Source organism: Grammomys surdaster, unplaced genomic scaffold (assembly GCF_004785775.1).
Source record: "Grammomys surdaster isolate TR1022 unplaced genomic scaffold, NIH_TR_1.0 126313, whole genome shotgun sequence".
NCBI classification, from domain to species: domain Eukaryota; kingdom Metazoa; phylum Chordata; class Mammalia; order Rodentia; family Muridae; genus Grammomys; species Grammomys surdaster.
Window position 1 is genome coordinate 6998492 of NW_021621113.1, and position 24573 is coordinate 7023064.

The window sequence follows — 24573 nt, forward strand, 5'->3', positions numbered from 1 at the left end:
TATGTGTGTATCTGTATATGGTTGTATATGTGTGTATCTGTATATGGCTAAGTGCATGTGAGCACAGGTGCTCTGGGAGCCAGAGACATCAGATTCTCTAAAACTGGAGTTATAGGTAGTTGGAAGCAGCCCAACACGGGCGCTGGGAACTGAATTTCAATCTTCTATAGGCACAGCATTACAGTCTTAGCTACTGAACCATTTCTGCAGCTCATGATTTGTTCTTCATGAAGTCTGGACTCCCTGGATTCAGGCTCAGTAAAACAGTGCAAAGGGAATGCATTTAACCAGGTGCCCCAGAGGGTGCCCTCAACACACGGTTGCTGTGTAGCTACCAAAACAGAAATTCCCAAACCCAGATTTCTGCTTCGGCAAGTGTTGTTCATTTCCCCTGTTTAGTGAAGGAACTAATGGGGACTCAGATGAGGGAGGGACACAAATGAGAGGACTGAGAAGACGACTCAGTCCAGAGTGTCTGGAGCGCAGGCTCAATGGTTAAGGACACTTACTGCTCTTAAAGAAGACCGAGGGTGGGCTCCTGAATGCATGAGGTGTACAACAGGCATACAGTCAAACACACACACACACACACACACACACACACACACACACACACATAAAAGCAAGTGGCACCGTACAGTGGCACGTGTCTCCCAGCACCTCTCTGCCCCTCAATTTCTCCATCTCTCCAGGGGGAAAGAATGGTTTCAGGGGAGAGAAATCTGAGGTGACATGCTGCGTTGTAAGGCTGAGGGTATGTGTAGGGTCCTCTGAGACCCATAGTGGTGCTCTGTCCCCTGCCCGCTTCCCATGTGACTCAAGTGCACATTGCCAACATATAGCCACAGACCCCCAAGGGGACACTGGGAATTTCATGAGCCAGCATTTTAGTTTGTAAAGCTAGTTTGTGTTCTCTCTCTCCCTCTCTGCCTCCCTCCTTCCCCCCTCTCACTGGATCCTAACAAACCTCAAACCCCATGAAGTGTGAACTCAATCCTCCAGGAGTCTGCAGAAGTAACCTGCCCAAGGTCATCTGCTAGTGATTGAGAGATGTCAGAGATCCGGCTCTGTTTGAGGCCAAATGCTTTCTCTCAGCTTCTCTTTTAAGGAAACCTTGGGAGGCAGAGGCAAGAAGATCTCTGTGAGTTGGAGGCCAGCCTGGTCTATAGAGTGAGTTCTAAGACGGCCAGGGCTACACAGAGAAACCCTGTCCTTGAAAAAACAAAAACAATCAAAACCAAAATACAAGAAATGTAAGAAACCTTGGTGAAACAGAGATAAAACAGTTTGGGAAGGGTTCTGTTTCCTGTTTCTTAGTCTTTTGGGTCCCTGGGTAGAGACCCAGCCTTGATCTATAAGACAATGAGCCAGCTGCCCATCCTCTTTTCTCCTTTCGGGCTCAGGCCTTAGCTTTCACCATTTGGGGACCTGGACAATGGGCAACACTTGGAAGTGGTGAAGTAAGCCTGTCAGAGTCTCTGGCTCCATTTTACAGATGTGGAAACAAAGACCAAAGGGTCACATGACTTGCCTGAGGTTACTCAGCCTGGTCTGTGCTTTAGGGATCCCTTCTTCTACTTCCTGGTGCTCATCTTTCTCCCTTTTTACCATCGGTAGGGAGCCAGTCCACAGGGTGACAAGGACATCTGGTGTTTTACTGGAGCCCAACATGGAAGAGACAGCTGGGTCGCCGGCCCGAGCTGAGGCCCGAGTGGTAAGTGCCACACTGACATGGCGCCAACGGCCTCCTGTCCAGGAAGAGAGCAGACACCGTTTTCACAAAGTGTCCCTGGTGTCAGGTGCCAGGATGGAAACCCCACAGGAGGATGTGTTTGAGCACAGCTTCCGTCGAGAAGTCAATGGCTTTGTTAAGAAGGAAGAAGAGACTGTCAATTGCCAGGGACCTGGGGAGGAGCCTGGATCCATGAACTTCCAGAGCCATGGGCCCATCTTTTCCAAAAAATATATTCCACCTCCCAAGGAGAAAAGGCCAATGGTGAGGCTGCAGGAGGCTTCGGATTGGGGTGACAGTAGCCCCCAGGTTCCTAGAACCGACCCACCAAGCATGGGATCCATGGCTAGGACTGAGTTATTGGTGCCCTTGCCTGGGCCTCGTGAGCCAAGTCCACATCCCAGTGTGGGTGTTACCAGTGGGGGTTCCAGGAATCGTGAGGAATGGCGTGTGACACGAACAGTGAGGACCACCACCACGACTGTGGTGGGAAGCCATGTGGACCGGCAAGTGAGTAGCTCTGTGAGCGTGGGACCATCAGTGTCAGGTGAGGCCATGCCAAGGGGCCGCAATGTGACCCGAACAGTCCGGGCAGTTGTGGTGAGCCCCAGAGTTGAGGGCTCACCCAGCCGAAGCCAGGCCCTGGAAGTGTTGAGCAACCTCGTGCCCGCTGAGCGCATCCCCCCTGCCAGCCGAATCCCAAGACTCACTATGCTTACATCAAGGGGCTCAGGCCCGGGTGGCACAGTGGGAACGACCCTGGGACAGCTACTTGAGACCAGCACAACTGAGCTGAAGAATAACAGCTCAGCCCTGGCCCCAGGAGGCATCCCTGTGGTTGATCATTCTGCTCAGAACATAGATATCCCTGTAGCCCACCCAGTCAAAGACCAAGGTGGAGTCTCGGATGCCAGAACTGGGGAATCTTCAAGGCTTCAGGAAGCCTTCAGTTCTGTCCTGCTCCCCAGCCAGACTCCTCAGAGCCAAGTCCCAGCACCCTCTTCTCCCAAGTCCCAGACCTGTGCCTCCTCCCTGGCCCAGTCTCCAGAGCAGCCTGTGGTGCCCGTACACCTCAAAGCCCAGTCTGCCTCTCATGTCCTGCCGGATATGAAAGAGAGGTGTGCAGGGCTTCCTGTGGCCCCCGTCCTGCCCGTGGCAAAGGGCAAGGTTACAATGCCTGAACCACCTCCTAGTCCATCCTCTCTGAGGAGGAAGGCTGTCCCTAGCTCACAAAGCCTTTGTGCTCCAGCTTCACCAAAGAATAAGCTTCTTCAGGGCCCTGAGAATGTGCCCAGTTCTGCTCTCACTCAGAAAGAGGTGTCTCCAGGCCCTAGTGTTCCTGCTCATTCCCACTCCCCAAAAGAGGGTTTGCAAGTCCGCGGTGCTCCCAATACCTCCTCCTCCAGACCAACCACGGTTGGTCAGGATGCGGAAGGAGGTCCTTCCATCAAGAAGGAGATTGCCCAGGATCCTCAGAATAGTCCTCCCCATTGCCTTCCTTGCAAAGAGACTGTTGAAGGCCCCACAGCCCCTGCTCCCCTGACCCCCAAACAGGATGAGGCTGTCCAGGATTCTCCAGAGAACTCTCTCTCATCACCTGCCCCAAAGGAAAGTTTCCAGATCCCTGCCATGTCCCTTGCCCCATCTTCTTCAGAGGATAAGGAGTCCCTCAGTCTAGAAGGCTCTCCTGCCCCAAAGCCAATGGGAGCAGAGGCCAGCATAGAGTCCCAACTCATCCCAGACTCCACGGAGGGGAAGGGGCCCTCAGAGCCATCTAGGGACGAGGAGGAGGCAGCCTTGACCGCTGACCTGGAGATTTTCCTGGATACTTTGCGGAGCATGGAGCCCCCCGAGATCCTCCGAACTCACCGACTGCCCCGAGCCCCGCGCTCCTCCTACCTGGCTATGTATGCCACGCTACCCGCCATCGAAGAGGATCAGCTGGGCCCGTGTGTGCCAGGACCTGGTCCCCAGGAGAGGCCTGTATTGGAAGAGGAGGAGGAGGAGGAGGAGCTGGAGAACCCCTATCTCAGTGATGATGAGAAACTCCAGCGGAGGCAGGAGAAAGCGGGGCCCAGCCCCTCCCTGGATCCCCACCCACCCAAGCCTGCTAAGGTCACCTGCTCTCCGATGGAAATGATGAAGAAGCTTGTAGCCGGACAAGGCCCGGAATCTCAGCCCAGCAGCCGGCCTACTTCCCGCCTGGGAGGCAGCCTTCTCTTTGGCAATCTGGTGCCAACCAGCAAGGATGCCCCTGCCCTGGAACCACTAGGCACAAAACTATCTGCTCTGCCACGCCATGGAGCACCGGGGGTCAGGAAGGTGCCAGGACAGTTGCCATTGCTTTACAGTGGAAGACCACCTCCAGAGAAGCCAGCACCTATCCAGCCCCTGGAAGGGTGGGTGAGTGACCTTTATAGGGGCAAGGGAAATACCTGGCCTCCCCTTGGGTGGTTGAAGAGAGTGGTGTTGGGGGACTGGGTCCCTGGAGGCAAGGGGATTGGATCAGAGCTTAGTTGAACTTCTCAATGCACAACATTGAGGCCTCAGTGTCCATGATAGTGTAGCCGAGTGCATAGATTCCAAAAGGCTTACTGCTTCTCACAGCCTGGGAGCTGGGAAAGGAAAGTCTTCCCAGCTCCTGGGACAGGGTGATGAGACCCTGGGAACTGGAAGCGATGGTGTAATCTCTGTTTGCTGTATCCTTGGGGTGGAGGCCAGTCAAGCAAGCAGTGTGGGGGAAGTGGTGACCCCATAAATTTCTAACCCTGTGTCTGTCTCAGAGCCCAACACTGAAGACCCAGGGCAAGCTGAATACCAGGCCTGGAAAGGTAGGCGCTTGGGGGCAAGTGGAGGCTGGCAGGGGGCAGTGCTAGGAACAGGGCCTGAGGACACCTGCTACGCTTTCTCAGGTGATCCTCTTCTCAGAGCCTGGCTGCCAGGGCAGAGGCAGGGAAGTCTGGGGAGACACTGCAGATGCCTCAGCGTGGGCTCCTGTTGCCTCCATAAGGGTGATACGAGGCTGGTAAGTGGGGAGTGCCCAGGGAAGGGGGCCCTGGCTGTTTATCTGGGGTGAGGAAGCTAGTGAGCCCTTCCCGAGTTCCATCAGCCACGCAGAGTCTGTGGGCACAACCTCCTGCCCCGTGACCCTGGGGTTTCTGGGTCCACAGCTGGATACTGTACGAACAGCCAGAGTTCCGGGGCCAGAAGCTGTTGCTGCCTGAAGGAGACGTGGAACTCAGAGCCCTGGCATCTGCATGGTGTCTCCAAGGCATCGGCTCCCTGAAGAGGGCTGTGTGGGTGAGTGGGCAGCTGCCTAGAGTGATACCCTCTCAGGGAGCGGTGGGGCAGAGGTCAGAAGGGGTCAGAACAGAGTACCTCTAAGTTCCTGGCCCTGATGTGTGGGCGGGGCCTGTGCCCCTGGTAACCAAGCTGGAGAAGCATGAGCTGGTGCTAGATCAGAATCAGCTCAGAGTGGTAGGAATGGGCCAGAGTCACCCACCACTCTGGGCAAGGTCCCATGGAGCTTACTTATTGACTTGTCCATATCTTCAAAGGCACTCCCCTGTCTCATGTTCTTAATTAAAATTTTATTATGTTTATTGGTGTGTGTGTGTGTGTGTGTGTGCGTGCACATGCGTGCTTATGCATGCCTACTCGTGAATGAAGGCAGAGATCAGAGGAAATTTTGTGAAGGTCACCTCTCTCCTTCCATGTGGGTCCTGGAGATTGAACCCCGATTGTCAGGCTGAGGAGGGGGCACCTTTACATGCTGAGCCATCTTGCCAACCCCACACATTTTTCATATCCACTATGTGCCAGGCTCAGGACCAGGCAACCGGGCATAGGTTTCCCTCCAGAATTCTCCTTTGGCTAGACTCTGAGGGCCCGGGAGAGTGATCAACCTGCCTGGGAACTTAGGAGTCTCTTCTGACTTCCAGGAAGAAACACCATGGTGAGCCCTGAAGGAGAGTGATTTCTAGCCTAGAGATGGCTCAAATGTGAGACTAGCCCTTAGGAAAAATAGACTGGTCTCAAATCCACAATCCCCCTGACTCAACCTTCCAAGTGTTGGCTGGGAGGGCAGATGTGAGCCACCACAGTTGTAATCTTTGAGAGATGGGTGCATGGTGTGGAAAGCCAACATGATGCTGTGTCTGTAAGGTGAAAGGGAAGCATTTGTTTTCAGGGCACGAGTTTACAAACTACTGATGCTGAAGTTGACCATAGAGTATCAGCCCCTAGAGAGAGGCACAACCATGCTAGAAACAGGACCCATCAGATCCTTGGAGGTTTGTTTGTGGGTTTCTGTTTTCTTTTGTTTGAGACAAGACCTCACACTGAGCTCAGACTTAGCTAGAATTTACTATGTAGCCTGGGCTGTCCATGAGCTTGCATCTAGCCTCCTGCTTCAACTTCCCCAATGTTTTGCTCACAGGTGTGAGCTACCATGCCTGGGTACTTTATTATTATTGTTATTATTATTGATAAGATCAGATGTCAACCTAGGCTAGCCTCAGACTCACCATGTAGCCAAGGCTAGTCTTAAAATGTTGGTCCTCCTGCCTCTACCTCCCAGGTGCTGGGATTCTAGGCATTCGCCAGTGCACCCAGCTAATGGTGTTTTTAGTGAGGTGAGCACCTGGCTGTTGTGCTCTCTCTGGTAAGGATGATGGAGTCCTAGAGCCAAGAGGCTAGGAGACAGGAACGGCAGTTTTCAAAGGTGCTGCAGATACACACACGTTGGCAGGCAAGTCATTATGAGACACAGTCAACTCATCCCTGTGGAGGAGGGCATGAGCCACAGGAGACAAACAAGAGCTCTGAGGTTACACAGTACTGGAATCACTGGATTCACTCAGCACTGAGTGGGCACCTACTGTGTGCCAGGCCTGTGGGATGAGCTGGGTTGCAACACTAAACAGAACCCTTCTCTGTCCTCGGCTGTATTGCTTATAAGCTATGTGACCTTGGGTCGTTTGCTTAACTTTGCTGAGCTTGACCTTCCTGTCTGTTGAATGATGGAGACCATCCCTAGAGGGACTAAATGAGATCAGGTAGAATGTGGCCTTAGCACGATGCAGATGATTTATTATCATCTGACTGAGGGCATGGAGATAGTCCTAGAGAGGAAAGAAGACCCAGAATGCAAAGGGAACCTGCTGCAGCTTGGGATGTGATCCAGGCACAGCTCAGCTGGGTGTGGGTGTTGGGAGGAGGGAGCAGGGAGCGGAGCACAGTTGGAATGACTTGTCACCAGACCTGAGTTTGAGCTCCCGGACCCACATGGTGAGAGGAGAGGACCTATTCCTGCCAGTTGTTCTCCAGACACATGCTGTGGTACGCTTGTGCCCTGTCACCCCACAAACAAAAATCAAAAACATTCAATTTAAAAATCAGTAAGATTAAGGTCGACATTGGCTACACTGTGAATTCAAGGTTCAAGGCTAGCCTGGACTATATGACACTCTTCCTTAAAAACCAAACCAACCAACCAATCAAACAAACTACCCTGGAGCATGGGGTGTGGTAAGAGATCTTGCCTAGCAGGTGTGAGAGTTTGTATTCTAGACACAGCACCCACACCAAACAGTAACAAAAAGCCAGTCTGGACCAAGGTCAGAACTGTTTGTCAAGGTGGAATCAGGAACTGGCTATCCATCTTGCACCCCCAACCCCTCCCAAGAGTGGAAAGTCGGCCACTCAGGGCAGGGAAGGCCTTGACACCAAAGGTTGGGAATTGGGTTTCAGAAGTCCAGCAGGCACCTGTAAGGACTTCGGCCTGAGGTCAAGCTGGCTGGCCTTGTAGAGAGCACTCCTCTAGTTTCTGAACAGACAACCAGCTGGGCTTTCCCAGAAGCCCCCGGAGCCCTGCCAGGCTGGTGAGGCAGGGGAGTGGGTGAGACAGAGAAGTCTGTAGCTTGTACTTGAATGGTTCCCCTTTCTCCTTTCACAGGACTACTGCATCCCGAGAATCAGCCTGTTTTCTGAGGAGGGCCTCAAGGGCAAGCCAGTGACACTAACTGGAGACTTGAAAGACTCTCAAGGTCTGGAGAGACCCCTACAGGTGGCATCTGCCTCTGTCGATGCAGGACTGTGAGTCTGGCCATCCTGGAATTCCCTTGACATTTTCTGCACCATCGCATGCTGGGGACGCAGAGCAGATAAGACACCCAGTTCCCTTCCTCAAAGTCAATCTGAGGGCCTGACTCAGTGGTGCACACCTTTAATCACAGTACTTGGGAAGAATGTCTCAGTCTGCGTGTTTTAGTCAGTTCTGTAATTCTGGTGTTAGAAGCCGCTCCGAAGTATTTATTAACTCTATGACAGGGGGTGGAGTCTATCTGGAAGAGGGAACAGCATGTGGTGAGAGGAATGAAAAAGCTACATCTTCAAGAGTTTAGGCCTGGCCAGGTGACGCGTCACATGCTTGTAATCCCAGCACTTGGGAGGTGGCCGCAGGAGGATTGCCAGGATTTCAAAGCCACCTTGGACTATGTCTCTAAACAACTAGATAAATAGATAAAATAAAACAAAAAAATACAACGTCATCTGGGACTAGGAGTTACCCAGTGGTTGGTGCACACTTTTACCAGGTCTGAGCTCCTGGGCCCGACCCTTAGAAGCAGACTACTTAAGATCCAGTATGAACAGTGACACTCTGAGGCACCAAGGAAGGAGGCTGGTGGGCCCATGTGTAGCTTGGCTTTCTTGTGAGGCTACGGAGAGCCTCTAGGGTTTGAGACAGCTGTGTGTGTAAGAAAGAACTCTTGACTGCTCTGTGTGATTGCAAGGGGCCAGCCACAGGAAAGGACACCAAGGACCAGCTTCTAGAATAGAGAGAGGTTCGGGATGTCTTTTCTGCTTTCCCTGTGCAAGGACCCCTCAAAACCCCTTCCTCCCCTCTAACCTGCCCCACTATGCCAAGTCTATGTCCCAAGGAGTTCAGTGGCTTCTCTGTTTCTCCCCCAAGGTGGCTGCTATACCCTAAACCATTATTTGAAGACACTCCCTATATCCTAGAGCCTGGAGAATACCCTACATTGGAGGCCTGGGGTACATCAGGCCCCAGTGTGGGTTCACTAAAGCCCATGAAATTGGTAAGGAGCATGGGACACCCACAGGCCCCTCTGTCCCTAGTCCCATTTGGGGTGGCCCTGCATCTGTGGGCAGGAGATGGGGGAATACCATAGATGGATTCCTTGGTGACTCACTGCCCCAAAGCTCCTACTGGGAACTGGACTGGAGGAGAGAGAGAGGATTAACCTGAGGTATGGCACAGGGTGGATAGGATGGAAAGGGGGAATATGGGGTTGAAATTCTTAGGAGTCTTAGGATCAAGGAAAATCTAGATTTCCCAGCCGTATTTGTCTGTAGCCACCTCTGGACTAACCTTTCAGTCTTGTCTTTTTTGCAGGGCTGCCCAAGTGTGGAGAAGCCAGGGGAACCCAAGGTAAGGGGACAGACTCCAGATCAAAGGGTATTTGGTGTGTCTGAGTGGTAGTCACTGTGACCAGGAGAGGACATAGGGTCCTTGAGGGGCAGATGGCACAGGGCCTAGGATGGCAGGCCTGATGGGCTCACTAGGCACTGGCTTTGGTGTGTGAATCCGGCCAGAAGTCAAAGCACACAGGTAGCAATGCTCAAAAAGAGGATGGGGGCTCCAGATTGGTGTTTTGTAGAGACATTCCTAGAAAGCCAGACTCAACATCTATCACCCGGGCACCCCTTTCATCCAGGCTGTGGTGTATGAGGCCCCAGGTTTTCAGGGGCAGAGCTGGGAAGTAAGTGGAGACATCTACAACCTTCAGCAGCCTGAGGACAGCCAGAGTCCCCAGCTGACCTCCGTGGGGTCCCTGCGAATTCTTGGGGGCTGGTGAGGATTTAAGGGATTTCTTTTGTCTGCCGTGTCCCTGCAGGTTTTTACCCTTGGAGGGTGGAGAGTGACTGGGGCTGTCTGGTAGAGTGTCCGTCTTACTCACGGGAGTCTTGGCCTATCTTTCCCCTTCTCCCAGCTGGGTAGGCTACGAGAAGGAAGGCTTCCGGGGCCACCAGTACCTGCTAGAAGAGGGCGAATATGCTGACTGGTCACACTGGGGAGGCTATGATGAGCTGCTGACCTCCCTGCGGGTCATCCGGACGGTGAGCAGGGGCAATTGGGCTGTTTGGCCACACCCCAAATTTCATAGCACAATTTGAGAGAAGAATTTGCACCCCTCGGCCTGTTCTTCCTGGCGGAATGTCCCCAAGAGCTAGTCTCTCTCCCTCCTGTGGCTTTTCCCCAGGATATTCCTCACACCTAATCCCTGGGGTGGGCGGCTTCCCTGAGGTCTGGGCACTCAAACGGGTTGACATCGGTATGGGAGAAACCTGACTCTCTCGGGGGCCCAGGACTTTGGAGACCCGGCCGTGGTGCTGTTTGAGGACATGGACTTCCAGGGCCACAGAGTGGAGGTGAGTTCCGCACTGCCGGACGTGGAGCTAGCGCAGCACGGACCCAGCACGCAAGCCATCCACGTGCTCAGCGGCGTGTGAGTAATCCCCGCCCCCGGCGCAGGGCGGGCCCAGGAACAGTGCCGACCCCGCCCTCGCCGACCCATCGCACGCCCTCCCCGCAGGTGGGTGGCCTATGAGCGTGTCGGCTTCTCCGGCGAACAGTACATCCTGGAGAAGGGCGTGTACCGCAACAGCGACGACTGGGGCTCCGGCAATTGCGCCCTTGGCTCCCTTCAGCCAGTTGTGCAGGTAGGTAACTGAGAGATGGGTGTGGCCTCGGGTGGCCGAACGTTGGGCGGGGCCAGGTGGCTAGCCCAGGCCGCTTAGTGAAGGCAGGACCAGGGAGGCCTTGGCCAGGAGGGATGAAGGCGGGAGGATATTGAGGGCGGGAACTAGGGGTGTGATTGGCCGGCCAAGGCGGCGGAAGGGGCTAGCAGTGCCCTGCCGTGGGGTGGGGCGAGGAGCATGGAGATATTAGGGGCGGGGCCTCTAGGAGGGGGCAGAGCTTGTAGATGCTGGACAGCGGGATAGCCACCAAGGATTTGAATCTTAGTGGCTGCCGGTAGAGGCTGGTCTCCTCCTTCAGTCACAGCGCTGATCTCTTCCTTCAGGTGGGGGAGAGCGATCTTCACTTTGTCTCGAAGGTAAGGAGGCGGCTGCACGGAGATCCGGTGGGATCTTCACAGCCTTCGTGGTAAAACTTTCCTTGGCCTTTACCCCTGCCCCTCTCCTCACCATTCACTCTAACCTCTTCACTTCTCTGTCTCCAGATTCAGCTTTTCTCCGGCCCCAACTTCCTGGGGGACCATATTTCCTTTGAGGATGATCAAGCCTCTCTGCCTGCTTCCTTCCATCCGCAGTCATGCCGGGTCCACGGTGGCAGGTGAGCAGGTGGATCGGCTAGAGCCCAAAGTGCTGGGAGAGGCGAGAGAAGGGGGCAAGGGACACACCTTTCACATGATTTCCTTCCTTAAGATTAACTGTTATGTCCTGAGTCATAGAATAATATTTGAATGTGAAATGTAACTGTGGCGATATTAGTATAGTATAGAAAACCCCAAGACAGCACATGACCGTAATCTCAGCATTGGGGAGGGAGAGGCAGGAAGATGTATTTAAAGCTCAGTTACATAGGGAGTTTAAGGCCTGCATGACACTCTGTCTTAACAACAAGTCTTGTTCCATTTATAACTGTGCTTTGAAGAAATCCGAGGCTGATGAGACACTCAGTGAGGAAGGACAGTTGCAGTGCAAGTAAGTGCGGAGGGCCTAAGTTCAGTCTCAGGATCTCACAAAGGAAGGAGAGAATCAGTTCTGAAACTCCTCTGACGTTCATATTTGCACAGTGGAGTGTGCATGCCCAAACACCAAACACACACACACATACACACGGGGGGGGGGGGGGGGAGAGAGAGAGAGAGAGAGAGAGAGAGAGAGAGAGAGAGAGAGAGAATGAGAATGAATTCTGAGCCCCTACCAAAATTTCAGAAACTTTCAGACTGGAAAGATGGCTGCTCGGTGGTTAAGAGCACTTGCTGGTTTTTGCAAAGGACCCAAGTTTGATTCCTAGAACCCTTGTCAGGCAGCTCACAACTGTCTCTGATGCTAGCTCCAGCTACTCCCTGCAAGTCTACAGGAGCCATCTGCATTCAGGCCACTGCATTGGCTATAGGTCAATACAGGCTAGACACTTATAGAAATAAAATATGTCGTTGTTTGTTTTAAATCTAAAGGTAACCAGTCAGTGGTGGCACACACCTTTAATCCCAACACTCAGGAGGCAGAGGCAAGTGGTTCTCTGTAAGTCTAAGACTAGCCTGGTCTACAGAATGAGTTTCCAGACAGCCAGGGCTACACAGAAAGAAACCCTGTTTTGAAAAACAAGATAAAACAAAAATCTAAAAGTAATTTAAAAACCTTTTAGAAGAAAGAACTTTTCTTAGAGCAGGTGCCTGTATTACAGGAAGCCTTGGGTTCCATCCCCAGCATTGGAGATGTTGGAGGGGAAGCTATAGACAAGATCCACACAGGCACGGGTCAGTAGCATAGCTACATACACATACCCTGCCTATGTCCAGCGAACTCAGTTGCTGCGCTCAGAACCCAGTGAAAGTCAGGAGCCGCCTTGTTTGACTTGATCCTGTTCTGCCCACCAATCCTCTTCCCTTCCTTGTTTTCTACTGTATATTTGCTTGAAGGAACCTAATAATTTTACCTGTACATTTCCCATCTTCTATCTTTCCATGTTTACTTGATTACTTCCTGGTGTCTTCTCTTTCTCTCTCTCTCTCTTAGCTAAATTGAGGGGTTTGATGAAGTTGTCTGATTTCGTTGACAAGTCTGTGTAATGGTGACATAACACATAATGGTGACATAAACTTCCTGTTGCCTAGCTGTGAGACCTCCTTTTTACCAAAGGGTAATTACCAAATTTATTCCTTCCTTTGAATGAAAACATTTACTTATTTATATGCAAATGTGACTGTGTGAGTTTACGTGTGTTACATCGACACCTGTGCAGATGAGAGAGCATCAGATCCCCTGGAATGGAGATTACAGGTGCTTGTAAGCTGCCTGAGATGGGTGCTGGGAACTGAATATGGGCCCTCTGTAAGGGCAGTCAGCACTTTGAACTGCTGAGCCAGTACTAGGAAAACAAAAAAATTTTGAGATAACATCTCACTATGTAGACCAGGCTGGCCTTGAACCCATAGAGATCTACCTACCTTTGTCTCCTGAGTGTGTTACTATGCCCAGCACAGTCATTTAATCACAAAGTGTTTTTGAAACAGGACCTCACTGTGGAGATCTGAGCTAGCAACAGAGACCTTTGTGTGTCTGCTATGTTTCAATCCGGGTAGTCAGTCTTCCTGGGCATGCTCAGATTGCCCCATCTTTGGAGCACAGTCCCTTGGTCCTTTTGACATGGCCCCAGAAGTCTGGGGAGCATCCTTGTTTCACGGGCACAACATGATGCCCCCAAAACGATTATGTACATGTCTGGCCCAAATCTAGAATCAAAACTTTCTCAAGGAACCTCCGTTTCCCTTGGTGGGAGACGGTGATCAGTACCCCAAATCTGCATGCGTAGTGTTTCAAAATTATAATGCTTGTATAGCTCCCAGAGTGTTGAACTTAAGTCGGGTTCCTCCTCTCAGCCCCATGCTCCCAGAAATAAGACTGAGACTTGAAACACATTTACAAATACCTTGGCTGTATAGCTGGGCTCTACTCTCACCAGACCATGACTTAAAATACCCCATGTATATTAACCTATATTCTCCTCACAGATTCCCTGGTGACTCTTCCTGTGCCTTGCTCTGTGCCAGAATTCTTTTTGCCTCCCAGATGTCCCGTCTTGTATTTCCTATTTATTCTTGACAGGTGTCACATCCATACAGACATAAGATAGTCTCTCTACACCAGAGTGGAGTCACTGGGGGTGGTGGGAGTCTTTCTGTTTCTTTTTGCCGTCAGGACATTCTCTTGCATCTACGTAGTTGGTAATAGTCAAAAACTACCTTTTAAAGCCATTTGAAGGCCATATAGTAGGACATCCCTTTGAGAGGCTGAGGCAGGAGAGTCATGCATAATTTGAGGCCACCCTGAGGCTCTGAGACCCTATCTCGAAAAAGCAAAAATAAACAGACAAAGCCAGGCACACACCTTTAATCCCAGCACTTGGAGAGTAGAAACAAGAGCTTAGAATCATCCTTGCCTGGGTTGTGAGTTTGAGGCTGGCCTGGAACACATGGGAAAAAGAAAATCGGAAAGAAATTTAGAATCATCTTTTTGGAAAAGATTTACTTATTTTTCTTTTCTGTGTTGGAATGTTTTGCCTGCCTGTATGTCAGTGTATGTGTACTATGTACATGCAGTTCCTGAGCCAACCAGGAGAGGGCGACAGATGGCTGGAGCTGGAGTTACAGGCAGTTGTGAGTCACCATGCGGATGCTGAGAACTAAACCCAGGTCCTATGCCAGAGCATCCAGTGCTTTAATCCTCTGAGCCATCTCTTTGGCCCCTGAAATAATCATTTTTGTCTGTGATCATGTTACAAACCTGGTATATAGTTAGATTAATTTTATGTATTTTTAACTTTTAGGAACACTTATGAATTTGTTTGCAAGAAAAGGGTTGATCCCAGGGCTTCACACACACTAGGAAAGCATTCTACCAGTGAGCTACATACCCAAGTCTAAATTCTCCATTGTTTTGGTATAGTCTTTTTAATATTATAAATTTAGGGGCAGGTGGATCTCTGTGAAGTTGAGGCCAGCTTGATTTACAAAGTGAGTCCAGGATCAGCCAGGGCTCTGTTATACAGAGAAGCCCTATCTCGAAAAACAAACAGGCCGAGCAGTGGTGGCACACGCCTTTAATCCCAGCACTTGGGAGGCAGAGGCAAGCGGATTTCTGAGTTCGAGGCCAGCCTGGTCTACAGAGTGAGTTCCAGGGCAGCCAGGGCTACACAGAGAAACCCTGTCTCAGAAAACCAAAACAAACAAACAAACAAAAAAAAAACAAACAAACAGAAAAAGGTTTATAAATTTATACAAATGAACAGGCATGGTAGTACACACCTTTAATTCTAGCACTCATGAAGGCACTGTAAGTTGGAGGCCAGCCTGATCTACAAAGTGAGTTCCAGGACAGCCAGAGCTACATAGTGAAACCCTGTCAAAGTCAACCAATCAAATGGTCAATTTATGCAACTAACCTGAGAAGTTTTAGCTGAAGAGATCCAGTTCTGTACGCACAGGAGTGCAGGAAGGGGAGGGGTTGGGAAAGGATGCTTGCCAACTGGCTTGAAACAGATGGAGAACACACACAAACATCACACCTGGCCAGGAACTTAGTAGTCTTAATGACAGAAGCTGTTTCCATGGCTCCTGTTGTAACTCAGCTTCATCTAACAAGGTGAAACTGTGTGACTCAAATACCAGAAAACGATTTTTTCATGTTTCCCCCTCTCCTGCATCCTCCTCTACTACAGAGAGCAGAGCTCTGGTCTCTTCTGGTTTTAAGTCTGGGGCTTTAGACCCTTCAGCCATCCAGATGCCCATCTTCCTGTTCTATTTTCTGTTTTTGCAGGGTTGAGTTCATGACAGGGTTTCTCTGTATAGCCCTGGCTAGCTGTCTTCAAACTCAGAGATCCACCTACCTCTGCCACTGCCCCTACCCCTGCCTCCTAAGTGCCAGGACTAAAGACATGTCCCACCACTGCCCAACCCTTCCTGTTCTTAAAAGAACACTCACCTCAGCTTAGGGACCCAACTTCTCAATCTCTTCTAAACCAAGGTACCTCTGGAAGGCCACATGTGGAGGACAGAAGTTGAGCCTCTCCCTCCACCATATATGTTCTAGCAGTTGAGTTCAGGGGTCCAGCTTGGCAGTGAATGCCTTTACCACAGAGATGTCTCACTGGCTCTTACTTTTTCTTTTCTTTTCTTTTTTTTTTTTTTTTGAGACAAGTTGCCTAGGCAGGTCTTGAACTTGTATATCCTCTGCTTCTGCTTCAGCCTCCCGAGGAGCCAGCAGGCCCAGTGTTAGCCAGTCCCCTGCTGGTGAGCATTTGGGTCTCCACTATGCTTTGCTATAGCAGTGCTGAAAGGCTAGACTTCTGCATGTGCTAATTATTTTGTGTGTTTGAAGGGTGCCCTCGGATAGAGCACTGCCAGATTGCCTGCCTGCAGAGCGCTGTGTTTCTCTTCAAAGAGCTAGCTTCAAACTCACCAAGATCTGCCTGCCCCTGCTTTTCTGAGTGCTTGGATTGCAGACGGGCACCGTTGTGCCCACCCCTTTAGTTTTATTCTTTCTTTTCTTTCTTTCTCCCTTGCTCCACTTAAGTCCTTTCTTCTGTTGAGGGAGATATTTAAAATCAGCGGCACTCAATCTGCTTGTTCTTAATCTGCTGCCATCTTGCCGACGAGACAAGGCCTGTAGCCACAAGCGGCAGTGTATTCCCCGCTGCTCGGCTCAGGCGGCTGGCTCAGGTGGCCAGACACCGGCCCTGCCACCCTTGAGACATCAGCGTGGGAGATGGCTCTGCCAATCTCAATGCTGTCTCCACAAGGCTGGGCTGAGCCCAGACCATCCCACCATCCACGCGGTACCCGGTAGAAATGAGACTCTATTGTTTAAAGATTATCCAATAGCTTTATATGTTTGGTAATGCTCAATTAACAAGATGCTCACACAATTAGAGGTGTTAACCAATTAACTAACCTAGATATAAGTTGTTATGTAGGTCTGCTCTCTTGATACATGCGTGGTCATCCATTGCTCCTTTATCTTTCTTCCTTAGGTCTTTCTCTTTCCTTCTCCTCTTCCTCTCCTTACTCCTCCCACCTTAGCTCCTCCCAACTTGTGGGGAAAATATTCCGCTATATTCTTCTGTCTGACCTTGATCCCTACTGCTGTAACATCTGTCCACCGTGGACCTCTCCTTGATTAGACAAAGGCCATCAATTCTACAGGCGCTCAGGGTACCTGGTGGGTGTAGCGTAAGCTAGGCTGTGACGTCACCTTTCCCTATTTGTCCCCTTCCAGCTGGGTCCTGTTTGAGGACAAAAACTTTGAGGCAGACCAGCACATTGTGTCAGAAGGCGAGTACCCTACCCTCACGGCCATGGGCTGCCTGGCCTCCACGGTCCTGGGCTCTCTCCGGAAGGTTCCACTGGTGAGTTCCCCATCCAGATCAACCACAGAAGTAGAGAGAGTGCCCTGTCTCACCTACCACCTAGTGGGCTGGGTGAGCAATGGCTTCCAGAGTCTCTCAGTGTGCCCTTGACTCTGAGGCTCCTGAGGTGCTCAACTGGGCAGGTGTTTATCAGCCATTCACTGAAATAGTTCCTGGAGGCACCAGCCCTAGACAGCGGGACCTAAAGGTGGCAGTGCAGAGTGGTGGGTCCCAATCAGAAGTCCTACTGGAATGGGACAGACTGACACTCAGACTGGCTAAGAGGCAGGGCCAGCTTTTGCCCAGGTGATGGCCCATTCAGAGAGCGCTGTCAGGATTAACCGGGAAAATGGCTGTGCAGGAGAGACCAGAAGGGCCAGGCAGGAAGAGGCTACCCCAGTGATCCACAGTGGACGTTATACGCTGTTCCTGAGAAGAGACTGACAGAAGCCGCATGCACACTGTGATAACGCTGTGGGGACCAGGGGGAGTGACTGGGTACTGTTGAGTCAGAACAGCTGACATTTGCTGAGTGACCCTTTTCAAAGTTTTACGAGTCCCAGAGCCACTCTGACTTGTTCCGGGCCACACAGCTGGAAACAGACAGAGCAGATGTTCTCCTGGGCTGTTTGGTTATACAGCTTGTGCCCCACACCAAGACATACACTGGGCACTAGGGACAGTTAGACCTGGCTCTGGAGCCTTGGGATTGGACAACTTGCTCTACCAAGGATCTGGCCTGCAGCAACCCATGGATAAAGGAGAACAATTATTAATCTCTGTGATGATTAGTTACCATCTCTGAGAAATGAACAAGAGATGATACAGAATGAGCCCCAAGTTTCCAGCCTGCCAATTAGTTTTTAGGAGTGCCAACTATCTGATAGGCACAGACACAGGGGTACACACCAGTAATCCCAGGACTCTGGAAGCTAAGGCCTGTGCTATATAGCTGTGGGGGGGGACTCTTGAGTTTGAGCTGGTGCCAGTCTGTCGACACACTGAGACTGAAAATTTGAGGACACAGATAAGTCGTGTCCTCAGAAAGTCAGAGGCCTTTAGATCCAAGGTACGGATCTTAGGGTCATCGGGCAGTCTGGGCTTGGGTATTCTGTGGCCTCACCCATCTCTTCTCCTCTAACCCCAGCACTTCTCAGAGCCTTCCCTGTCCCTCTTTGGCCTGGAGTGCTTCGAGGGGAAGGAGATCGAGCTGACTGGGGAGGTGCGAAGTCTGCAAGCCGAGGGCTTCAACAACCACGTGCTGTCTGTGCGCGTCAAGGGCGGCGTGTGAGTGTGTGCTCCAAACTGTGGTGGGTGATTGGTGGGATGGGGACCCCAGACCAGGAAGGAGGGGGTGGTACCAGCCTGAGGTCCCTGGCTCCCAGGCCTTGGTGGGATGCTGGATCCTTGAAAACCCCAAATGTACACAAAAGCCTCTTCCTCCCGCTGCGGGCCCTCACCCTAGTGTGAGAGAAGAGGGGGCAGAGGTTGTTCTAACACATGTGCTTTGTCTTCCATCTGTCTCTGCCTCCCTGCTTGTCTGTCTGTCTGTCGTCTGTCTGTGTTCCTCTGTGACTCTGGCACCCACTGGACACAGCTGGGTAGTGTGTGAACACAGCGACTTCCGGGGCCGCCAATGGTTAGTGGGAAGCTGTGAGATCACCAACTGGCTGACCTACAGCGGTACCCAGAGGGTAGGCTCCCTCTACCCTATCAAACAGGTAGGTAGCAGTCGGCACAAGTGCCTCAGGGGTGTACCTGTCCTGGGGAGCACCTGTCCTCACATATGCCTGTGTTTCCCAAACTTGATGTTGGTGTCAGGTCACACAGTGACCTCATCCTCTTCTTGCACGTCACCTCAGTCATTTTTCCCTAAATTAACTTGAAAACAAAACAACATTGCCCTGTCCTAAAGGACAATATATACAACATATACAGCATACACAGCATATACAACATATACAATATATACAATAAGCTTATTCACCCCAAACGGAAAATCATCTCACGCACAGAACTTGCATGCCAGGGTACATGTCCAAACCTGCTTGTCTAGAAGTTGGCTTCCTCTTCACGCACATATTTCTAGGCTGTGGCTGTGGCCTATGTGTGCGCATGTGCGTGTGCATGCATGTGAGTGTGTGAGTGTGTATGCGAACACACGTATGCCCACCTAAGAGTCTGTCTGCACCTCTGTTATTTGGGGCCATGCATCTGAATACCCTGGAGGTGGTTTAAGGCTTTGTGTGTGCAGATGTGGATGTGTGTGCGCCTGCTCACGCCTGTGCCCGAGGGCTTTCTGAGCATCTATGTCTGTGCACGAGGGCATCTGTTTAGTCTTGTTCACAGACTCTCACGGCAGCATTGTCAGAAGAAATCCTGGCAAATATCTCTAACCCTCATGTGGGGAGATAAAGGCCCAGGGAACTGGACCTTTATCCACAATTTTGGGCAAGGAGTTTATCCACAATTTTGGGCAAGCACTGTTCTTCTATGGATCTGTGTGAGTGTGTGTGTCTGTGTGTGTGTGTGTGTGTGTGTCTGTGTCTGTGTGTGTGTCTGTGTCTCTGTATGTGTGTGTATACCTATATATTAAAGCAGGAACTCACTATGACCTTCGTGGACTGCTAGTATAGCTCTAGCTGGCCTGGAACTCTCTGTGTAGACCAGCCTGGCCTCAAACATCCATCTGTCTCTGCCTCCGGAATGCTGAGATCAGAAGTGTGCGTCACCACGCCCAGGTGTTTCCTCCTCTATAAAATGGGGATAGCATTTGTGTCCTGAGTTTGTTGAAGACTGAAGGTCAATGATGACTGCAGAACCATTGGGCAGTGCTGTAGCGGGAAACACTGCTCAGATCATACCTGGGGCTTACATCATCCTTTATGTTACCGTCACCACGAACAAAGACCCTGCTAATGCTGACAGAGCCACTTCTGATCTCTGGCCATCTAGTGTCACTGTGTTTCTTTTTAGCTTTAGCATGTATCTATGCATGCATTTTTCTTTCTATTTCTGCGTCTGTGTGTGTGTGTGTGTGTGTGTGTGGTGCGCGCACATGCGTGTGTGAGTGCGTGTACATCTGTAGCAAGCATAGGTTGCTGGTATGGAACAGGCTGGGAGGATCTGTATGTCAGATATGATATGTAATAGCCACATAGACCTGTGGAATTGTTTGTGCCTTCTATAAACTGTGCCACCTTGTGGACTTTGGGTATACCTGCCAGGGTCCTTAAACACATGTGTAGATATCTATGGTTACAGAATTATGCTTTTTTTTTACACACCCATATAGTATGGGTGTGTAAAAGAGATGTGACTTTGTCGGGGAAAGTTTGGAGTCAGGGAAGGTTTGGGAGTGTGGGTCCCTTAGAGGGTCCAGGGTTGAGGGTGGTAGGGCATCCCTGACTGCAGCTTCTCAGCCTTTCCTCATCATCAGCGCCGAGCCTTTTTCCGCCTGTGGAATGCAGCACTGGGGGGATTCCTGTCAGTTCCTGATCACGTGGAGGACATGAAGGCAGGCCGTGTGGTGGTCTCCGAGCCCCGAGCTGGGGGCAGCTGCGTCTGGTACTATGAAGACGGACTGCTGAAGAACCAGGTACAGTTCTGGAGTTTGGTCTGCTGAGCCTAGGTTTGCCAAGGTGCCCTGGGAAGTCCCAGCCCAGTTAGATGCAACACGCGTGTGACCCAGAAGGAGAGTGCGAGCTCATGCATCTTCCTTATATTAAATCCTTAAAAACCTAGTATTTGGGGTTGGAGAAGGGACACAGCAGTTTAAAAACACTGTTGCTTTTGCAGAGAACCTGAGTTCAGTTCCCAGCATAAAAAATGATGGGATAGCCATCCCTAATTCCAGCTCCAGAGGATTTGATGCCCTCTTCAGACCTCTGTGGGCACCAGGCATGTATTTGTTGCACAGACATGCATGCGGTCAAAACACTCAAAATAAATCTAAAAATGGATGAAGAGACTTGTCCAGGGCCACAGTTGTAAGAGCCAGCATTCAAAACCAGTTTATGATCTGGGCAGGGTGGCACATGGACACATGCCCTTTATCGCAGCACTCAGGAGGCAGTAACAGTCGAATCTTTATGAGCTCAAGACCAGCCTGGTCTATATAGCAAGTTCTGGTGGACGAGGTTATGATCGCGACCACGTGGTACTGTGGGAACCAACCAAGGACAGACCTTCCCAGATCTGGACTGTCCAAAGCTATATAGAGAGATACTGTGTCCCAGACAAAACAAAACAGCAGCAATAACAAAAATCCAGCAAATGAAGGATTGCTTGAGCATGGGGGAGTTCCTGTCAGGAATGCCAAATCTCATGATCTTCTGGGGCCTCAGGTGGCCCCCACCATGAGCCTACAGGTGATTGGACCTCCTAGCCCAGGCTCCAAAGTAGTACTATGGGCCGAGAGTCGCCTACCTCGCCAAACCTGGAGCATCAATGAACTGGGTCACATCTGCAGCCAGATGTTTGAAGGCCAGATCCTGGACGTAAAGGGTAATGTAGGCTGGTAGGGGTTGGGGTGGGGTGCACAAAAGGGGACTAAGGGCTGGGCTGTGTGCACCACTCTCTGACCACCTCTGAATCCCACTCCCCTCAGGTGGACGAGGTTATGACCGCGATCACGTGGTACTGTGGGAACCAACCAAGGACAGACCTTCCCAGATCTGGACTGTCCGTGTACTCTGAACCAATGTCATCACCAGTTCCCTGCTGGCGGCTTTTGCTGGGATGAAATCTTTTATACAGATTTTGCTGTGAAATAAGCTATTTTCTACTATGCCGCTGGTGGCGTCTCTGCACCTTGATGTTGGGGGTGGAGAGGGTCCACTTGCCCTTCTGCCTCCTCTTCCTGTTAGTTTATCTTCCTGTACTGCCTCCTCTTGCCACCAGAGGGCGCTCCAGACCCCCACACTGTCTGGCGTGTCACTCCTTTCTGCCTCTCTGACGGTAGCCACTGTAGTTCGCAGTACACGACTCTGATGGGTGTTCAGGGAGCAGAAGTGGAGGGCTGTCCCACTTGGAAGAGGGACTCCTAGCTGACACACCGAGGATGGGAAGGAGTTGGCCAGGCCAGATAGAAGTAGCAGTGGTGGTCCATGACATTAATCCCAGCACTTGGGAGGCGGAGGCAGGGGGTTTTCTGAGTTTGAGGCCAGCCTGGTCCAGGACAGCCAGGGCTACACAGAGAAACCCTGTCTTAAAAAAAAAAAAAAGTAGCAGCGGAAAGTATTCCAGGGCTATGGATGTATCCAAGGGTGAACTTTCAGGGTTCAGTCTGTGAGATCACAGTGGGCAGGGGAAGAAAGATAGGAGAGTCTACCTTCCTGCTTCTTGTAACTCTAGTTTCAAAGCCTGAAGGTTTTGCCTTGGTCAGAAAAGCCAGGAGAAGGGGCTGGGTCCCTAGCTGAGTGACAGGTCAGAATATCAGAGACCTAGAGCTACAGTCGCTTTGCCATCCTCTGTTGGCATGGGTTCCTGGGAAGACGCAGAGGCAAGGACCCTTGGGAACCAGTCTGGGCTTTCTTCTCTTCTTGTAGCTCCAAAGACCACCCTCAAGCTCAGGAGGGGAGGTGCTTAGAGGAGCTGTTTGTCCTTCCTGCCTTCCCTGGCTGAGGGTGTGGGTGGTAACCCTTGCCTTTTCATCCTCTAGTCCAGTGATTGAAAGCATATGGTCAGGCAATTTGGAATCCGCCCTTCCGCAAACCCTCCCAGACATGGGATGCTTCTGCGTCTGTAGTACTCCAGTCAGGAATTTTGAGAGAAACAGAGACAAACGATATGTGATTTCCCAGAATCTATCAGTGTGAAGACACCTAGGTCGTGGGCTGGGCATTCCCTGAACCTGGGGTGTGTGGGGCTTGAGAGTCTAGGGCAGTACTGGGTTCACTCCCAATGCCGTTGCACACGTGCCTCCTCGGGCCAGTGATGGCGCAGTGATCACACATGGGGCCCCATCTAAGCATACGTATAACTTTATTGTCCCCTAGCTGGGTGTCACACCCCCACTCACATCAGTGTACCTCGCCATTCTCGCCATTGGCTGTCAACTGTAACCTCCTTGAATCTCTGGGGTCAACCCTTCCCACAAACCGGGTTGGGGTGAGGAGCATGGGGCTTTAGAAGCCAAGCCTCCTCAGCCGAGGTAGAAGAGGCACAGTAAGGTACTGGCAAAGAAGAGCACACTGCAGGCACCTGCATTGATGATGGATGAGGCCCCCGCCTTTGGGGGTTTCCCAGGGGTTCTTTTGGGGGGGGGCGGGGGTGGTGGTGGCGGGGGGGGGAGTGTTGGGGTGGTGGTGGGTGGTGGCGACTTTCTTAGCAGTAGTAGCAGCAGCTTTCTTTGTAGTAACAGGTTTCTTAGAAGTAACAGCTTTCTTAGGAGTAGCAGCTTTCTTAGGAGTAGGCACAGCAGTAGTAGCAGCACCAGTAGCACCAGTAGCACCAGTAGCACCAGTAGCAGAAGCCGTAGAGTTTCCCAAGACTCCTGTTTGTATCTGCAAGAGAAGCGGTGCACAGTAGGGTTCGAACCTCCTGTTGAGGACTCGTCCTCCTTTGTTGCCTTTCTTCAACTCTAGGCTGCCGTAGGCCCTGTTGGGATGTTTGGCTTCCTGCCCTATCACAGGCAGTGGACAGGCAGCCCCTGTGTTTGTCATTTCTTCCACCACAAAGAAACTTCCTGTCACTTTTGAGACTACAGATCCTCCAGCATAGAGGGAAAACAGAAACCTGAACATGGGCTTCCCCTCCCAGAGCCTTGGTTTCCTTGCCTCCTGGTAATCAAGAGTCCAGCGTGGTCGAGAGTGTCACACGTAACAGGCCTAGAATACGGCCCCTGGCAGAGGGTGGGCTGGAGGGCAGGGTGGGAGTGGCAAGCGACAAGCTGTCCTTGATGCTTGATTGGGCAGTAACTGAAACTGCCCTTGATGGGAATCAAGCTAGTTTTGGTGGCCACCAACCTGCCTTTGATGTGTGGTCTAGATGTTCTTGATCAAGAACTTGCTGGCTCCATTCGCTGTGTTCATCTGGCCTCTCTGTGTACACAGGGCCACTAAGGCTGCCTCCCTCCCAGGGTGGCAGTTGATTTGCAGAGTGTATGGGAGACTTCTGTCTCTGCATTCCTGCACACCCACGATTCACTATGGCAGGGGACCTTCTGTCATCACCTATGTCGATCTGTTAGACCTCTCTCCAGCCGTCTCAAAAAGAGTTCTTCTCAGCTGGGCTTATGATGCAGAATCGCACAGAACCCTTTGAGTACCTTCATGTACGCGACACCCTATAAGGTTTTCCTCTCTGAGGCCAGTCTGATAGACCTATGAGGAGTAGCAACCCAGACATATAGGCCCTCCTCGATCCCTGGTTTCCGGTTGGCGATCATCTATCTCTGTCACTGCGGTAGAAGACAGCCCCCCTCCCCCTCCCAGGAACCTGTATTCCTTCCCCAGATCCCGGGCCAGACCATCTTGCTGAGATCTGGTGGTGGCTGTAGGGGCTCTAAGGACTGTCCTCACCTGAACCACAACCAGGAGACTGATGGTGAGGAGGAGGAGGCCGTTCATCCTGGATCTTCCTGGGCTCTTGTAGCAGCTTTGAGAAATGAGTTCAGGGCAATCTGCAGGCCACTTTGAACCTGGCTGCTTTTGAACTAGGA

The 24573-nt window shown here is 51.4% G+C and overlaps 2 protein-coding genes across 5 annotated transcripts in view; one reads left to right on the forward strand and one right to left on the reverse strand.

Moving 5' to 3' along the window:
• The window catches only part of Crybg2 (crystallin beta-gamma domain containing 2), a 31151-nt gene extending 9452 nt beyond the window's left edge, over positions 1–21699 (forward strand). For 2 of the 4 annotated variants that reach the window (XM_028759952.1, XM_028759953.1), the window contains exons 4-22: positions 1618–4135; positions 4516–4563; positions 4645–4757; positions 4903–5032; positions 7689–7828; positions 8706–8832; positions 9150–9185; positions 9472–9608; positions 9748–9874; positions 10124–10263; positions 10351–10477; positions 10840–10872; positions 10999–11111; positions 16781–16910; positions 18058–18197; positions 18508–18631; positions 20350–20508; positions 21257–21416; positions 21520–21699. In XM_028759952.1, the coding sequence (XP_028615785.1) occupies positions 1618–4135; positions 4516–4563; positions 4645–4757; positions 4903–5032; positions 7689–7828; positions 8706–8832; positions 9150–9185; positions 9472–9608; positions 9748–9874; positions 10124–10263; positions 10351–10477; positions 10840–10872; positions 10999–11111; positions 16781–16910; positions 18058–18197; positions 18508–18631; positions 20350–20508; positions 21257–21416; positions 21520–21608 (4591 nt within the window). In that variant the 3' untranslated portion in view covers positions 21609–21699. Of the gene's footprint in view, positions 1–1617; positions 4136–4515; positions 4564–4644; positions 4758–4902; positions 5033–7688; positions 7829–8705; positions 8833–9149; positions 9186–9471; positions 9609–9747; positions 9875–10123; positions 10264–10350; positions 10478–10839; positions 10873–10998; positions 11112–11432; positions 11483–12523; positions 12631–16780; positions 16911–18057; positions 18198–18507; positions 18632–20349; positions 20509–21256; positions 21417–21519 lie in introns of those variants that run through there. The other 2 variants (XR_003710295.1, XM_028759954.1) reach the window with 2 other exon arrangements.
• Positions 21700–22931: 1232 nt separating this feature from the next.
• LOC114614367 (CAMPATH-1 antigen-like) lies at positions 22932–24573 on the reverse strand. The gene is made up of 3 exons (XM_028760012.1): positions 24434–24573; positions 23196–23416; positions 22932–23164 (listed from the first exon to the last, which is right to left on the reverse strand). The coding sequence occupies exons 1-3, from the start codon at positions 24479–24481 to the stop codon at positions 23056–23058; spliced, it is 378 nt and encodes a 125-aa protein (XP_028615845.1). The 5' UTR covers positions 24482–24573; the 3' UTR covers positions 22932–23055.

Bases quoted from the DNA above. Each gene is read 5' to 3' on its own strand.
- LOC114614367 (XM_028760012.1), bottom strand. From the start codon at position 24,481: ATGAACGGCCTCCTCCTCCTCACCATCAGTCTCCTGGTTGTGGTTCAG. The intron at 23,417-24,433 runs GTGAGGACAGTC...CTTCTCTTGCAG, and splicing joins GTCTCCTGGTTGTGGTTCAG to ATACAAACAGGAGTCTTGGG. The intron at 23,165-23,195 runs CGCCACCACCAC...CCCCCCCAAAAG, and splicing joins CACCCCAACACTCCCCCCCC to AACCCCTGGGAAACCCCCAA.